Source organism: Perna viridis, chromosome 8 (assembly GCF_037379345.1).
Source record: "Perna viridis isolate PV_CMFRI_1.1 ecotype Kerala chromosome 8, ASM3737934v1, whole genome shotgun sequence".
In the NCBI taxonomy this organism is placed as follows: Eukaryota; Metazoa; Mollusca; class Bivalvia; order Mytilida; family Mytilidae; genus Perna; species Perna viridis.
Genome location: NC_142452.1, coordinates 7,547,073 through 7,565,425, shown reverse-complemented (window position 1 = coordinate 7,565,425; position 18,353 = coordinate 7,547,073). Strand labels below are relative to the sequence as shown.

The following is an 18,353-nucleotide window of genomic DNA, read 5'->3' as shown; positions in this document are numbered from 1 at the left end:
AAAGGAGAACTGCATATACAGAACAGTTGTTTTATAAATGCATTTGGAGACATGTACAGCTAGAATGTATAGAAACAGAACAAACATTCTAAGGAAGAAATTAGGGATGGCACACTAAGGAAGAAATTAAGGGGTGGCGCAATAAGGAAGAAATTAGGGGGCACAGTTAAATCTATAACAATACAATATTGTACACACAACAGATTTTAAAAAGTAACTGTAAAAAACTGTTTCCAATTCATATTTTGGTTAATTTAATATACTATAAGCCGAATAATCCAGTCCCTCTCCGTATCCGTTTCACTTCACTCTCGAGATGGAGTGATCGTAGGGAACGTAATATAACGACTGGATTATTAGGGTTAAATACTATTAATACATTTAAAAAAAATCCAAAATTCTAAAGCTTCAAGACTGAATGCCATGACCATCCAGTACCACACCCAGCCATTGTTGTGGTTTGGATGCTGTTTATATTCTTGACACTGTAATGATTCTTTTAAGACGAAATATTTAGGATAAATCTTAGCCGATGTTTTATTATCATTATACAAAGATACATGTCATTTAGCCACGACTGTTTTAAGACGAAATATTTAGGATAAATCTTAGCCAATGTCTTATTTTCATCATACAAAGATACATGTCATTTAGCCACGACTGTGATAGTATTAAGACAACCTCTGCCAAGATTATTGAAAAGATACTGGTTACATTCAGGACAAAACGTACCCACTGTTATGATTCATTAATAGTAATAAGATACGAAGTCACTCAGTCACTTTTATGGTTGCATTAAGAGTATATAGATATTATTCACATTATTATAGTTATATTCAGATTACAGATATGCTGTGTACATACAGGAGAATATACAGCCAGTGTTATGATTTAGACTTTCAAGCCATTACTACATTTAACAAATTCAAAATAAAAGACAGAATCTACAAAACAAATAGGGGAACCTGTGCTGCAATCTTGCAAAAAAGGAGTAAGAACTAAACTCATTCAAAATCGTACAGGGTAAAGTTAAGCATCTGCGTTACAGTGGCTTAATTAGATTATTGTATAGCTCACAAGAGAATATACCCTCGCCTTTCTAAACTTGTTAATATAAATATAATATAAACCTATTTAGGAAAATATATAGACAAACTACATTTTATATTCCAATCGAAGATGTGCAAAATAACTAGTAAAACTACTTGAGATTATGGTAAAGTACAGTTCATTATGATTCATTCAAATAAAAAATCTTAACAGAAGGCGGAGCAATTCCCAGGAAGTTCATGCAAGATTAATTCCCTGGTTTAATAGGTGTCATAAATACATAATATACATCATACCATCTGAGTTAATGCATAGTTCATGTGATACGCGTATAGAAACACAAAATTCATTCGGAACAAAAGTCATAATAGCAGTTACATGACGGAATAACCCAGAATAATCACTCCCTGCGAGTTTCATAAAAACAAAAAACAAAAAAAAAAAAACATTCCAGTGGTTTATAGTAGGTGTTATGGGTAGAAAGGGATCTCAATGTCAATGATTAAGTCCACATCACGTTAATGGGAACTGCAATTTTCATTTGAATATGCAATTAACGTAACAGGACCACAATGTCATAGAATAAGAATTATTCCCTGAACGTTCAAGTTTAGGGGTCTGGGCTTCAAAATGGATACCCCAATATCATCTTTGAGTCAATGGCAAAGTCCGTGTTACGATAATGTGAATACCCCTGGAAATACCAAACTCATTCCGATCATTCAAAAAGCAGAAGCACACTATTGAATGTTTCATAGAAATCCATCATGTGGTTTAGGAGCTGTAGACACAAAATGGCTACTCTATACTAACTAGTTAAGTTAATGGTAAAAGTCTATATTAGCATATATTTTTTTCGTGAAAAGCATTTATGTCAAAAAATAGATTAAAAGATGCACAACTGCATTATATAATAATAATTCCCAGACATACGGACATCCTGTCCTCCATATTCTGTCCACCTTGAATCTGGGGTGTAACAAGTTAACGTCGATAAGGATGATTTGATGATTGTGTTTTATCTTAAATTAAAGAATAATTGTTTGCAATATATATGATTTGGTATTTTTATATTGTTAATACTATCAAAGGGGGCCCTGAAATAATATTACTACATGTGTTTAATATGTGGTTTTTTTTTGCAGAAGATGTCACCGAAGATCAAGATCTAAATAAATTGCAACATGCATACAAACAAATGATGGTGTATTTCGTTCCTTGGCGTTGTTGTTTGGGAATATTTATTTGGAAATCTGAATATTGAATTCTTCACGACATTTTCTCCAAATTGCAGTCACCTCCTCGTCGGACATATTTCTGATCATTTTTAAAAGTCTCCATTTTACAGGAGAGGATGCTAAATAGTTGTCACTTTTTTCGGGATTCATTTTTGCAGAGTAAGCACAAATTATCAAACTTTGAGCAAACCTTGCGCAAATGCAATCTATCAAAACGCGTAAATCCGTCTGTGGAAGGTGGAATTCAGACAGATATCCAGCTAGCGTATAGCCACTTACACGAATAGGGTCTAGCTGACTGCTCAGTTGCATCAAATATGACATACATATTGCGATATCAAACACGTGGCATGAGTATGCCGAGTCTCCAAAGTCTAAAACAGTTGTCACGTGATACCTCCCATCATCCTTTTGTTGAAGAAGGATGTTTCCTTCGTTTAAATCTCCATGGATAATGCCTACAAAATATATTATCTAAATTTAAATCTTGGAGGAACTTGCGAAAAGCATCATGACGGTTCTTTCAAGACTCTTCAATATGTTAATTTTAAATCTATTACGTCTTAGACAAAAGTATCAAAACTGTTTGGCTTTTCCGATTTCAGTGAGTCAATTCGACAAAATCAATATATTGAATTAATTCATTAGTATGGAAACAGTTAATTTAAATATAAATGTATGTATTGCAAAGTATACCGTTTACAGGATATAAAACGCAACATGTGCCATATAAAGGAGAGTATTAACACGTATGCCTTTTCATTCGGAATAGTCAACTTTCCTTTCATCTGTGGTAACATTCCTTCAGCACCTGCGTATGTAGTGTTCATATCACTTAAATCATAGAGCTTGCCGAAACTACGCAGATTTTTTATATCGCGCTAGACTTCTAACAAGTAAGCTTCTGGAACAGGGTTATGTTGCTACAAGATTGAAGTCATCACTTCAGAAGTTTTATGGTCGTCATCATGAACTCATGGATCGTTACGGTGTATTCATCTCCGCCATGAACAGTAATCAGTTCAACGTGTCATAGTTTTCCTTTCCTCTTTCGTCTACCCCGGACTTGACTTTTTATGAATAACTCGGCGGGTGTTTCTAGAAAAGCAGAGGACACTTACCCTACCGATGCACCTGGTCCATGCTCCCAATTTTTAGTGGAATCCGAGTTGCTCATTTGCTTTTGTTACTTTGTATGTATGATTTTAGTTACTGTATGTTCTTTGTTGTGTATGTCTGTTTTCCGTGTCTGGTCTTTGTCCCTGGATTACATTCTTTTGATTATCGCTAGAACCTTGGTTCCCTTGATTACTCTTTGACCAATATGGATCTTATTTTCGCAACTCCAAAGATAGCTTTATAAAAGCAACAATAATGGACAATACATCCATATCTGCATTTAAGGTATGTTTATTGGAAGAGTCAAACTGGTTAATGTCTGGGCATTTATCAGACATTTGATTTAGAGAGTTAGCTCTTAAACTATCATTAGTTTGGCGATTGAAAAAGAAATATTCCTCGTTGTCCAAGACGTTGCAATGTCTCTGCTCACGGAGTATATTTTTATATCTACCAAGTTCCACTTCTAGATTATGGTCGCTATGATGCTTAACTTTGAGGTATTTTTTCTGCTATTGAAATTCTGAATTTTTAAGTATTGATGGTTGAACATCTGCTTTTAGTTCGCTATAAAGATATATAATTTAGTAGTGTTATCGAAGTTGGAAATTTTACCTATCAAGAACTCTTCATATTTGTCTTTAATAACCCTTTGACTTTTATACCTTTGCTAAATTGGTCATACTTTTCCATGACGTTTGTATAGAACGATTCTATCACATCCTGAATCAAAGTCTTTTGTTCAAGGTCATCAATGTAGGGCAGGAAATCTGTTAATTTGGTTACTTCAGTCAAACTCCAGATGCGTTTATAATTGTCAAACCCTGGGTGGTAGAAGTTCTGCAAAGGATATAAAGATACAATATTTTGGTGTTCTTAAATGTGCATTCAAATGATAGAGAAAAATGTCATCTACATGAACATACCTGGCAAGATCTGTTTAGCTGTCCTGATAATCTCCCAGTTTCAAATGCTATGTCTTTATCACACGCAAGTTCTTTTAAAATTCTACCTGGAAGGTACTCTAACAGTCGCAGTAAGTAACTTCCTCCGCCTATAGAAAAAAAACGAGAAAAAAAAAAAATTTGAGTTTAAAATTTACACAAGAAGCGTGCAAAGATTTACGACAACTTCAGCAAAACTCAACATTTACAAACAATTATGCGTCATTGGTTTTAGCTGGAAAAGTAACCCAATTTATCTATCTGTCCATGAGCATTTCTTTTGTTGACAACTGTGAGGCGAACATGTATTTTGCTTTACCTCTCAATGTTTCTAATGATTTCATCCTGTTGTCTATTGTTTTGAGGACTTTTGGTGTACGCAACCCGACATCGTTCAAATGACATATCAAGGCAGTTTGGGCATCTGAAATATAATATTGTTTCTTGTAATAATGAAATGGAGATATACACATATACCACAACATTGTTAGGCTTCATATACTACTATATAGGGTCATAAGGTCTGTACATAGAAACTAACACACTATATTTAAAAGCAGTATTCGGCATGACACTAGTTATGTCCTGATGATGTACCGTGGTACTTGTATCAGTGGCGGTTCGTGTCATCATAGGGATATTTCTATCGGCTTACTTTTCAAAAGTACCGGCTTAGTTTTGAAAAGTAAGCCGATCGAAAAATTTTATGCACAAAGAAAAAAGTATCGGCTTACTTTTGAAAAGTAAGCCGATACTTTTTTTCATTCCTGTCATAATTAAACTGACCAATGAAAAAGGTCGTTATTAGTTAATAGGAAAGTGATTCTGCATAAGTCTAAATTCAGTAGTTGGTTCCGCAACCAGGAAACATCCCTATGACCTTATTTTACTGTATCAAACCGACAAATTAAGTAGATAATATGATTAAAGAGGAAAGTTCTCAATATTATCAAATCAAAAAGGTTATGAAGAACAAATGGCTTTTTCGTTGACATCTGAAATTCAAAATTTTGAATGTATTGCAGTGATTTTAGGGATGGTTTTCCTCGAGAGAGAACCGAAGAACTTTCGATTCATCGTCTATTTATTCTTACATAATGATTATTTTGCTGTTTTTTCTTTCTATACCTTGTTATCTACCAGTTTCGATATTTGTATAGTTCTGAGTCTGCAGACTTTATTAGTTGCTAAGCCTCAAGGAGACTCAATTATTTTTTTAGAAAACTTCGACAAAACATTTTGTTTTGTAAATTCTACAATTTAATTATTGTAGTGAGTCAGTCATGATATATCTACATGTTTTATAAATTAGTATTGTATATTCGGATAAAAATATGTATGTTTGCCTCTTGTTACAATATACATTACTGTCTACGTGTATCTATAAATAATTGTGTGTTGATTAACTGAAGGCTAATAAAACCATCTAGTGACCATATTTATTGGATAAGGTTTAATAAGTGGTGCATGAGGGTGATGAAAATGGAAAACACTAGAATTTGCAAGATTTACATGATCATACAATAACTGAACGACATATTTCCTGATAACGTGCCCTTGATCCAGAGAATTATTCCTAGTCAACATTTCCGTCAAGTGAATTTTATTTGGACGCAATTCATTTGATACATGCAATACGAAGATACTGTTACGCAAGTAGATACAATGCATATCAATTGCCAGGTGGAACAATCAAGACGGTTAGGGGACTGACCCCTTTTAAATATACCGGTTCATTGTGTAAGAGGATTTTTTTTTTCAAACTTGGTATCAGTCGATTGCAAGTAAATAGATGTACTTCATATACAAATTTCCAGGTTGGGCGATTCTTGTGAGATTTACAGCACCCTGCCCACTTCGAGAGAACACTTATGTTATTAGTCCGAATTTCCTCTGACACTGCAACCCTCCTCTTTTTTGAACCCGACATATCAATATCCAAATAAAAAAGAGGAGCGTTGCAGGGTCAGAGGAAATTCGGACTGTTGTGTTATGTGCATTTCATCGACTGCAAATGACTCTAAACGCTTTCCCATCCAAAATGGTGGTACTTCGTCCAGGATAAACACCGTTTTTCCTTACATCCGATAAGAAGTAAAATTATCTTTATTTTAATTCAATATATTCATTCGCATGTTGATATTCAATCGATTTATATAAATAACAAATGAGTAAATACTTCGTTTGGGTGGGAAAATTACATATAAAAAAAAACAAAACAAAAACAAAACAAAACAAAACAAAAAACAAACACAAATAAAAATAAAGAAATGAGAATCTGACTGAGAGAGAGAGAAAAAAAAAGGAACTGTCAATATTTATTGGCTGTGGGGATGGGTCCGATGCATATTCTCATTAAAAAAACTTTTTCCTATCTTTTAAAATTACAAAAAAAATTAATGTCCTTTATATGTGCAATAAAAAGTGTGTACCCTATCTTATATATTTAGAAATTACTCTCAAACATGGTTGAAAGAATGAAATCAGTACAGTATTATTGTTAACAAAATAAGTAAATTGAATTAAAATTTGAGAAAAAAAACTTCTTTATTCATGTGCTTTTTTCATCAGTACATTTGTAATACAAATGTTTATAAATGTCCTTTCAGTGTTTAGCATGAAAATACACTTGGAATCCTGTCAGAATGTAAAGGGGAAAAACATTTTGCATCAGACTCGAGGTTAACGTTCATGCATGAAACAACCTTACTTTCCCACACACTTTGTGATGCGATAAAGTCACCTGAAAAGGAGTGTGGTGACACGCTTTCTTGGAAAGGGAAAACCATATCAACATTTATTTGGAAATCAGAAAAAAGAAAAAAATAAAGAATCCTGTAAAACTTTCGGAAGCGGATATTTTTTTTCTTTCATTTTTTGCCCCTCGTTGATGTTTCTTCGTCGCCGTTCGTATCCTGGCTTCCTTGATTTCCCTTTTATATGCGGTAAACTTGGCGCTTTGTTTAAAATGTTTATTAGAACTGATGGTCTTGTAGTTCCGTTTTGTTGCGAGGATAAAACTGAACTTTTAACCAGTTCTTACTGGGCTGTAGTGAGATATCCTTATGCTCACCATCTAGAATCGATATCACCTGCAATATTGTTACTAACTAGACACCAACGTAGTTCATAACAAGGTTGTGAAAGTTATAGAATAGATATCGACTAACAGCTGATTCTCAGTCATTTCTTTTGTGGTGAGACAAATTCCAAACTCTACTAAACCTTAAGGAAATATATCAACCCTGAACATTTTGTTATAAATTTCCATATTTTCCACCAAAAAGAACTTTGTATTCATGTAGATTTAAGTGTCAGCAAAGAAAGCAGGTTTTTGCGTCTATGCACCCAAAGGTTCCGGGTGTATGGGGGGGGGGAGGAGGGTCATATCACCACTCAATTAACTGTTTCCTGTTTTACCGAAATCGAACCTGAATATCATACAAATTGGCGCACCGTTACCATGCATCATAAATTTGTGTGTGTGTGTGTGTGTGTGTGTGTGTGTGTGCTTTTTTTTGTAATGTCCTTTGTAATCAGAATTATGTATTTAAAAATAAATCAGAGTTTAATATTAAACATATAAAACAATAATCTTGTGTTTAGATGCGTTTGAATTCGACCCCTGTACTTCCCTATTATCCCATATTTATACAATTTGACGATTATTTGGGGCGTAAAATTTCAAACAATGGATGTAAATTTATTCAGTACATGAGTATTTTGATTTATTGTTGTGTTCTTTTATTCATATATTGAAACAGTCTTAAAAAGTAGTAAAGTTCGATAAACATTCATGTAAGTTCGTTAAGGTGCTTAAATTGGTTAACGAACTGGGAACGAACTGCAATTTTGTTAAACGCTCGTCTATCATTCGATTCATTTTGCATTCGCTCTTATTCGCTGTTTTTCGTTTGAGAACGTTTGCAACGAACGCCAAAGAACGTTCAGTGCCCGATTTGCAATTATCAAACTGTTTTTTTATCAGAGCGCATTCTGTACGGTTAACATTCGTTTCAATCTTTACAATTCACTTTAGAAATATATGGGTTAGTTTCAGTATCTATTTTGATATAAAACATTTTACAACTAGAAGGGACTTTTTTCGTTCAAGGTAAGCTTTTTACAAATCTCGTTAGAAGTAGATACATATATTATTTTCTTTTATTAGAATATAATCGAAACCAACCACAGAATTTCAATAAAAGCTGATTTTGACTATGGTTATCTGCAGATCTCTCATGATATTATTAGAGATCATGAATTTTAAAATTCAACAGAACTAAAAAAGAAAACAAGGAAACTTACCGCTTTACCACTTCCGTGAGACTGAAAGCGGCAATAGACTATCGAACTTCATGATAAATTGACTTCAAATTAAAGTTTGGTTAGTATGGCCAATTCCCTTTGATTTGCCTTTAATTTTTCAAATATATGAAGGAAAACAATGCATAAAATTAAAATATATCGAACTACTTAGTATATGAACATGTTAATGTTGGAGAATCAAGATATATCGGAACTCGAGAAAGAAAAAGTAATTACATACTACTGAACACTGATGTACATGTAGAGGTGTATATTTTCATGATAATTAGTTGCATGTCTAGGTAAGCATATTTTGATTTAGTCATTGTACCGTTAGTGTCTTATATCCAGAAGTTTATCTTTATTATGATTTTAAGTGGTTTACTATAGGAAAGGTGATGAAGTACAATATCATGTTACCCATTTAGGATGTTGTTTTAAGTAGTTGTCAAAGGTTTTGATTTATTGGAAATTGGTGCTAAGTTGGTGTTGAATTGGTGCTTAATTTAGGTCAGTTATGTAAGATATGATAATTAAAATAGTTGGTGCATAGTTGGTGTAAAATTGGTGTTGAAAAGTATATAAGGGCTTTGATTTTCAGTTTTAAAAAAAAAGATTGGAGATTGAAATTTAGTAGTGGAATAAAATGGGATAGGTGGCCAAAAAGGAGATAAGAAGGAGAGAGAGAGGGGACAATTAAAATAGTTGGTGCATAGTTGGTGTAAAATTGGTGTTGAAAAGTATATAAGGGCTTTGATTTTCAGTTTTAAAAAAAGATTGGAGATTGAAATTTAGTAGTGGAATAAAATGGGATGGGTGGCCAAAAAGGAGATAAGAAGGAGAAAGAGAGGAGGAGGATTGTAGATTTTATGTTTAGGAATATACGGTTGCAGACTGAATGTAAGATTGGAATTTATTTTTATGTGGTTTAGGGATGTGTTTTTCGAGACAAGTGATGCAAGAGGAATATTATTTTTGAGAGTTGTAACTTGCCGTAACTGGAAGTTAACTCGTTGTTGTTGATGATGTTTGTTTGACGTTTTGACGTATACTTGCCATAACAGGAAGTATTTGTACTCCGGACAATATGTTCCGAGGTTCCGGACAATGGTCCGAGGTTGTTGTGAATTATTGATGTTAATATAACTTGCCTTAACAGGAATTTATCGTGTTCCGGACAATGGTCCGAGGTGCCGGACGGTGGTCCGAGGTCGTAGATTGTATGTGTTGACGATAGTGTAACAGGAAGTTATCGCTATATGGAGAATTACTCGATTGTTGATGTCTGTTGTGTTGTTCCCCTGTACCATATGGATCCCATCCGTATTAAGGAATTCGAGAACTTTTAGATGATAATTTGATTGAGCGCCCCGTATATGTGAGTTTTTCATAATTTTCTGACGTCAAAATGACTTTTCATCCTGTAACATGTATTTTATGTATAATCGTAATAAACTGTAGATTAGTGACAATTCTCTTTATGTTGAACCCGCCTGGAATTGTGAGCAACTTGGCATCAGTGGTTAAAACATACCAGCCAAGAACTTTGCATGTACTCGGCCGCCATGGCATACATGTATGTAAGTGTCTAATATAGTACAGTTGTAACGATAATATTATTGTAAGAAATTAAAGCCAAAGTATCAATTAAAACTCCCGCAATTGATATCTACATGCAGCAAGAAAATCTTATGGAAAGACACAAGCTGTGACGTGTCAATTAAAAGGCCGTGTAAAGCAATCAACATACGTATTTTGTGTTTATGATAATAATTGTCTCTGGTGTAAGAAATACCTAGAAGATTACATATAGTCTAAAAAATCGAAAATCCCATTTTTGCAATTTTTGATCAATTTTGACTTTGAAAATCGACACAAGTTATAAAAAGAACCCCAGCAGTATTAGTTATGATAATACTAAACAGAAAATACTAAATAAGCCATTATTTACTGAAGCATAAATACTCTTGGGGTTTTATCAATGAAAAAAAATGTCAATTAAGGCGATTTTTCGATGGGGTAGGGGTACATATTTTAACTGCAACTTTTTGGTACCAATTGAAAGCAATTGAAAGTTAATATATTTGGCTGTCTGATCAAATGTACTCCGTTTTGAAGAAAGTAAAAGTTAGAAGAATAAAAAAAAAACAAAAACAATGGAGTTTTGCCTCTACGAGATACAAAAAGTGCCCACAAAATACAAAAAATGCTTCAGCATATTTTTTGGCTAGTCGGGTTGGTTGAACGCACCTCCATCTAATGAAAATTGAGAGATTGATTTCCTACAAGATAGCTCCAATGCTGGACAATATTGAGTGATATCTTCACACTATTTAAAAATTCAAACTGCATGTATTCAGCTTGAATTGTGTGTCCATATTTGCCCCGTCTGTCATGCAGTATTCTACCTCTGCCGGTGTATCTAGCTGCATTTCATTTTATATTTCTGTAAGAATTTCTTGTAACTTCTTAATTTAGCTATAGACTACAAAAGACCAAAATGCATTTTTGATTATGTATTGGAATAAGTTCCAATGTGTTTCATTATCGCTCTCTTTAAATATTTTAAATATCTTTCAGTAAAAGGTTCTTATTGTTTTCTATTAATATTTTCAATGTCTTATAGTACATCATTTTTGTAACTTACGAGTCTCAGAAGTTTCAAGCATGATTTTTTTAAAATGTCTGCATTTTGGTACATATTTTTTGAATACACCAATAGGTCTACACGGTTAATTATCTCCCTAATCGTAGCGGGAGAATCCTGGTTTGCCCACATTTAATTATACCAATTACCAATTAGTTAAATAAACAAAAAAGACAAAGGGTTTACTGACCATAAAATATTATAGTCTGTTCTAAATAGAAAGGTGTTATATATGTATGTTTCTTTGCACATGTATATAGAGGATTTTTTGTTTAACTGTATAGTTTATTATTAATGTATAAATATATATATTAAAAAAAAGATGAATAACATATCTTTATATACTTTAATATTTAATTCATTTGAAGTCAATTACAAATAATTTTAACAATTGATTTTGACTGAAACAACATTGAAAGTAATCTTAACTAATATATTGCATATCAGACATATAATAGCACATATAATGCATATTTATATTATGGAAACAAAATTAAAGATACATATGTTAAAAACAAAATATATGAAGCACTACTATATAGATCATAAAAAAACAAGAACATATTCAAAAATATTTCATCAAAATCATACTTACTTTAGGATTTTTAAGGTATTTCATCAAAATTGTATAAGTTTTACAAATTAAAATTGAGCATATTTCTAAAGAGTCTGCAAAAGATTTATTATTAAAATGTTTATATTTCACTTCATTCAATAGTAAATTATAGGATTTTTTACAAGATTTTACAGGTAAAATACAGGCAAATATATACTACAATTCAGAAACAGACTTTAATTGTTAAAACAACATAACCCCTTATGTTTATTTATACAAGTAGTTAAAAGTGGGCAAACCAGGATGACACCATCGTAGCGGGGAAATACGTTGTTTTTGTTCTAACTTTACTTGGCATAATCTGTTACATTTGTCCGCGGAACTCCTCTGAAACGGCTAAATGAATTAAAACCAAACTTGGCACAGAAATAGGGACCATATATAAATTTTCCAAAACATTTTGAAATTTCAAACCTGCCCGCCGTTTTAAAAATCATAAAAATGGAGAGAGAAAATTGTAGAGACTTGATATTTGGTTTTAAAGAGCTTCCGATCAGCAAAATTAAAAATTTTGAAGACGGCAGCAGGTCGAGAATTTTTTTTAAAGAAAATATAAAAAAAAAACAAATAATCAAATTCCTGGAGCCGTAAAAAACTGATTTTAGGATCTCCTGTGACAATATGAATCTGTGTTGGTGTCCAACACAATTAATTCTAGTTTTCGTTTTGTTTCCGAACGTGGCGAATTATAGTCTCGCCTTTTATAAAAGCTGCATCTTATTTTAGTCCCTGCTCAAGTGTCAACAGATGTAATAAAACAAAGATCAGTTTTATATGAAACTGTTAAAATAAACTTGGGACCTCCTGTAATTCGTCTATCCAATAAGATGTTAAATGCAAATGTACTTGAAAATCAGAAATTCCGAATATTTAAAAGAGAATAAACTTAAGGAGATAAATGAAATCCCAAGGTATAACAAAACCCTTTCTTTCTATTAGTTGAACTAAATGGACTACATTTTTTATTCATTAAATTATCGAACTGATCCAAACTCAAAAGATTAAGATTTTACAATGTACTGACGGGACCGGGACGTGTAAGTAGAAACTAAGCTCTCCCTCACCATTGCAAATATATATATAGAAAAGAAAAGGTGCGTCAAAAAATGAGGGACGATTAAGAAATCTTTTCTCTGTTTATCATTCCTTTATTCGATTGACGTAGGTATATTCCGATCAACAAAGGACTCAAAGACAAACGAAAAATAAAATGAAGAAGAAACCAAAACAAAAACAACACTAATCGTTATAAAAATTAAAGTCTAAACGCTCCCAAAATTTGAAAGAATGATGTAATTCTTATTTCATTTAGAAAATTCTCTTGACAGTCTGTTATCAACAATATTTTGTCGTGCAAAACGCAATTAGTTATGTTCATGGCAATGTATGCGGCGTATATATATATTTCCTGCTTCAACATTCGTACAAAGAAATGACATTGATATACTGACGAAACCATTTTCCGCTCAATGAAAGACCGAAGACTTCTATTCCTGTTGATATGTACCATGTATATGTACACTCCTATTAAACTGTATTTACCGAGATTTCAGTAAATTTAGTAGTATTTTATTGTTGTTTTTGTGTTTTTTTTTGTGTGTTTTTTCCTGCCTATACTCTAGAATAGTTATTTTCATGTCGTTACCTTTTGATTCTTCCCCCAACGAAGGAAGCTGTACTGACTATGATATCAGTTCTAAGAATGGTGCGATCGGCCTCATCGTAGATAAAGGTAATGCTAGTACATTTTTTTCTCGATTTTATACACCGTCTATTATTAAAGTTTAACCATGAGAGGATTCTCAGACATAAGGTCTATCTGATTAATCAGGAACTTTATATTGCATTAATATACTAGTACATTCTCTGGATTAAAACAACGAGAAAGTGACAGCAGAAAGGTTATGAAGACTATTTTAAGCATATATCCCTCGTCTCTTCTACGAAAACCCCTTCTATATCTGAAAGATGCTTCTGGTGGCTTCGCCCCTGGGACCCAATGGGGGCACTAAGCAATCACTATAACCCTGTCTTAATAGGTTTCTAAATCCGTCACTTTTGTATGTGTGTGTCCCAATTTGACTTGAAAAAAAATTCTGTTGTAGTACACAAATCGCACATGTGTGTCGTGAAAAGAGATCCACTGGCTTATATCAAATCTGCTTGTACAATACTTAGTATGTATAATTATATTGATTAACAAGTTTTAAATCGATGTTAAAACATAGTCAAATAGCATCTTTCGAAAAGAATGTAATGAAATCAAAATTTACTGTTGTCAACGAAGTATGCACCAGACTCGAATCAGAATTACAAATTATTACATTTTAGTAAGCTCTTATCCATTACTTTTTTTGAACGGTTTAAATGCTATATAAACGGTGATTTGATTGGCTGACAGATTTGCAAAACTTAAAAAAGTATCGGCTTACTTTTCAAAAGTAAGCCGATACTTTTCACTTTATGCATAAAGTTATTTCTATCGGCTTACTTTTCAAAAGTAAGCCGATATTTTTTTTAAAAAGTAAGCCGATACTTGTTGAAAGTAAGCCGATACTTTTGAAAAGTAAGCCGATACTTGTTGAAAGCAAGCCGATAGAAATATCTCTGTTATGACATGATCCGCCACTCATATACTTGAGAAGCATTGGGATTGAAATTACATGCGATGAGGATATATGTAGGTATAAAGTGGTTTGGAGCTGGTATGTCAGTTAACTGCTAGTAGTCCTTTGTTTGTGCATGTGTGTAACGTATAATTAGTTTCTTTATTTATGTGTGAACAAAAGAATCAGACCTTTTTGCACTGATTTTTAGATATTTGCTTACTGTGTAATAATTCCTTTCTACGGTGGCCAGTTTTGAAAAGGGGGTTGTGATCATGCCAAAGTACTTGTACTTTAATCTTGCCGCATTTTTTTTTGCGTCTGTACCAAGACAGGATATTTTCACTTTCAGTTTAATTTATGTTCCTGGAGTATAATAGACGCAACTATTTCGCTGTACCTTTGTAAAATATTGGTAAGGGGCTATCTGCAGCCTGTCCAGTGGTGAGAGGGTTACCTCGATGTTCATTGAAGACCCATTGATGGCCTTGAGCTGTCATTTTTTTTCATCCAGGTTGGGTTGACAGATTCACCATATCCATTCTCCTTATACTAGTATATATACGGCAAGCCAAAGTGGACAAAAATTAATATTTTGTAATATTAGAAAATGAATTTGTAATATTAGAAAATCACTTTGCAATATTGCAAAATCAGTCACATTTTTTAATATTACAACATGATTTTCTAATATTAAAAAATCGTAATTGAATACAACAAATGCATTTTCTAATATTAGAAAATCAATTTCTAATATTAAAAAATCGTTTTTTAATATTAGAAATTCAATTGAAGTGTTTTGTGATATAAGAAGTCTAGTTTGTAATATTAGAAAATGAATTTGTGATATTAAAAATAATGTTTAATATCAGAAAATACTCATTTTTGTCCACTTTGACTTGCCATATATATAATAATATAGGGTTATTAAATGGTTATTTTCATATTAATCCTGTATTATGTCCAAGTACAGTCGTATTGGGTTGAGATCACTTGTAATGGCCCGAGGCGAAGCCGAGGGCCAATACAAGTGGTCGAAACCCAATACGAAATATGAAAATAACCATTTTATGATCCCTTTATTAACTGATGACTTAAAATAACAGGAGTTATCTGTACAAACCTTTAAATACAGCTCAGTATAATGGCGGAGAAGTTTAACTTTTATACAGGGCCAGAATTAATACAGGGCAATTGCCCTGTATAAATTATGGTTGCTACAACCTCCTGTTGTATTAAAGGGGCAATTTACATTGTATTTTAAGTCATCAGTTAATAATATATTATATAAACAAAAATACTTGTAATGCCATGTCATATTTTCACATGAAGTTAATCGAAACACGATTTACATACCTATTGCTGCTTCAAACTTTGAATCCAACGAGTTGAGAACTTTCAGCACGTAGCCTGAAGATGAAACACTCTTGAGATTAGGATTTTCACTAATTTGTTGTGCATAGATGTGAAAATTCCTATCGTCATAGCTGTTCAGTTCTGTGGAACTTAGCACGTGGAGTCCGTATAGATCTCTCACAAGGGCACGAACTTGAGCATCGTCTATATCTGGACGGACGACTTGTCCAGGAGTCAACACGGCCTCTGACATAGGGCGTGTTTTCAAGTCAAAAACACTTTTCTACATACATTAGTAAAGCTCAGATTACATTCGTTTGTAAGTGTTTTAAACGACCACGTGTGCGTCATGTGCCACACATACTACATACTAGTTGTTTTTCTATCGTAGGTAAGTTTTTATATATCCTGACATGACTAAGTCAAGTAATTATATATTACCATCTCAACTTGTTGAGTATAACCGTTCTTGTTCTTTGTAACAGAGATGCAGTTTGATACTAATTTATATATGTGGATTGTCAATATTCTGAAACAATAGTGAAAACCTGTCAATAAGACCTTGTCCTTTTTTACAATCCATGTGTGGTATAAACTAATAAAAATGATCTAAAAAAAGTTATCCACCTAACAGCAAAATTCATGTTATAAATTGATGAGGAAGATGCATGTCATTGTAAATCATTTTTAGCTCACCTTACCAAAGGCCAAGTGAGCTTATGCCATCACTTGGCGTCCGTCGTCGTGGACAATTTTCAAAATCTCCAGGAGCAGATCCAGAATTTTAGTGGTGAACATTTTTTTTTACCGATTTTTTTTTTTTTTTTTTTGGGGGGGGGGGGGGGGGGTACGCCCGGCACGCCAGTCCTTGGATCCGCGCCTGATCTCCTCTGAAACTACTAGACCTACAGGTTTTAAACTTGGCATGATTATTCCTTAGGGTGTTATGCACAATATGACAGTTGGAATTTTTGATCCATGCACAAACATGGCTGCCATTACTAAAAATATAACATAGGGATCAGAAGTTGGTTTTTTTGCAAATAGCTCAAAACCATTGCCTTTAGCACATTTCTGGCGGTGAGTAATATTGTTCAGCATCATGTGACGTACCTATGCTGAAATTAAAAAAAAAATATTCGTCAACTGATGGAGGAGTTGCGGCCCCTGAAACAGTTTTTTTTTTAAATTTTTTTGCATGTGTAACTGAAAACCATCTCCTCAAAAACCATCGCACAGAATTCAATGAAAGTTGGCATATTTGTTTCTTAGGATTCATAAACAAAATGACCGTTGGGATTTTTGATTTGTGAAAAAAATATGTCCGCCGTTTCTAAAAATAGAACATAGGGATGAGAATGCAGTTTCTTGCAAATAACTCAAAAACCATTGCCTTTAGCAAATTTCTGGCACGGGTAATATTTTTCAGCATCATGTCAAGGACCTATGCAGAAATTTTCCAAACCATTCATTGACTGATGTAGGAGTTCCGGTCCCTGAAACATTTTTTGTTGATTTTTGTTCACCTGTACGACTTTGAAAATCTTCTTATATCTAACCATTTAAGTTCATTTAATGAAAATAAGCGTAATAGTTCTTTAGTGTGTTGTGCCGAAAATGACTGTTGTGATTTTTAATCCATGAATAGATATGGCTGCCTATACTAAAAATGGGGTCGGAAGACAGGTTTTTGAAAATAATTCAAAAATTGTTGCCTTTTGTAAAATTCTGGTTGAGGTCATGAAAATTCTATTAAAAGCATTTCCTGTATTTGACAGTTTGGTTGATTTTAACTTAACTTGTCTCATTCTTCAATTTTTTTTTCAAATAAGCAAATGGTTAACCAGGTGAGCGATTCAGGCTCTCTTGAGCCTCTAGTTTACTCCTTTATCATGTCGCACGTGCAACTCACCGACCAAGATGTGGACATGAGGGCTATTCGATTTAATGTAGCTTTAATATGTCGATCAAGAATTTAGTGGAACAATCGCAAAGGGCATTATAAGGTACGAAATGTACACACTCCTATTAATTTACAATTTCGGCTGTTTGATTGTGTGATTGTTTCACCTCTGCTATATGGTTCTGAGATCTTTGGTATGAAAAATTGGATTTGGTTGAAAAACTGCATATAAAATTTCTGAAAAAATTAAATTTCTAAATAGCAGATCAACAATGCATGCCAAACTATATGGTGTATGGGGAAACAGGTATATTTCCTTTAGGAATAATGATAAAAACAAAAATACTGTGGTATTGGTCTAGAATCCTTCAAAGTGGCACAAATAGCTGTCTAGATTATAATTTCAGTTAATATCGAGGTTACATAAGTCCGAGAGAAATTCATTTGAATGGTTAGATTTTCTAAAAAAGATACTGGAGGACTTAGGCTTCCCTTATTTGTGGGATCGGAAACTCTCAATCAGTTATAATGACATAAAATCTCAAATGAAACAAGACTCTACTAGA

The 18,353-nt window shown here is 33.2% G+C and overlaps 1 protein-coding gene across 1 annotated transcript; it reads right to left on the bottom strand.

The window, feature by feature from the left end:
- Positions 1-770: 770 nt before the first annotated feature.
- LOC148609154 (hydroxylysine kinase-like) lies at positions 771-16,253 on the bottom strand. Its single transcript, XM_088596292.1, has 5 exons — positions 15,885-16,253; positions 4,671-4,775; positions 4,334-4,461; positions 4,073-4,247; positions 771-2,746 (listed from the first exon to the last, which is right to left on the bottom strand). The coding sequence occupies exons 1-5, from the start codon at positions 16,135-16,137 to the stop codon at positions 2,292-2,294; spliced, it is 1,116 nt and encodes a 371-aa protein (XP_088452418.1). The 5' UTR covers positions 16,138-16,253; the 3' UTR covers positions 771-2,291.
- Between the last annotated feature and the right edge of the window lie 2,100 nt (positions 16,254-18,353).

Coding starts and splice junctions, on each gene's coding strand:
- LOC148609154 (XM_088596292.1), bottom strand. CDS start 16,137: ATGTCAGAGGCCGTGTTGACTCCTGGACAAGTCGTCCGTCCAGATATA. Junction 4,462..4,670: donor ATCATTAGAAACATTGAGAG/GTAAAGCAAAAT, acceptor TTTTTTCTATAG/GCGGAGGAAGTTACTTACTG. Junction 4,248..4,333: donor AGCTAAACAGATCTTGCCAG/GTATGTTCATGT, acceptor TATCCTTTGCAG/AACTTCTACCACCCAGGGTT.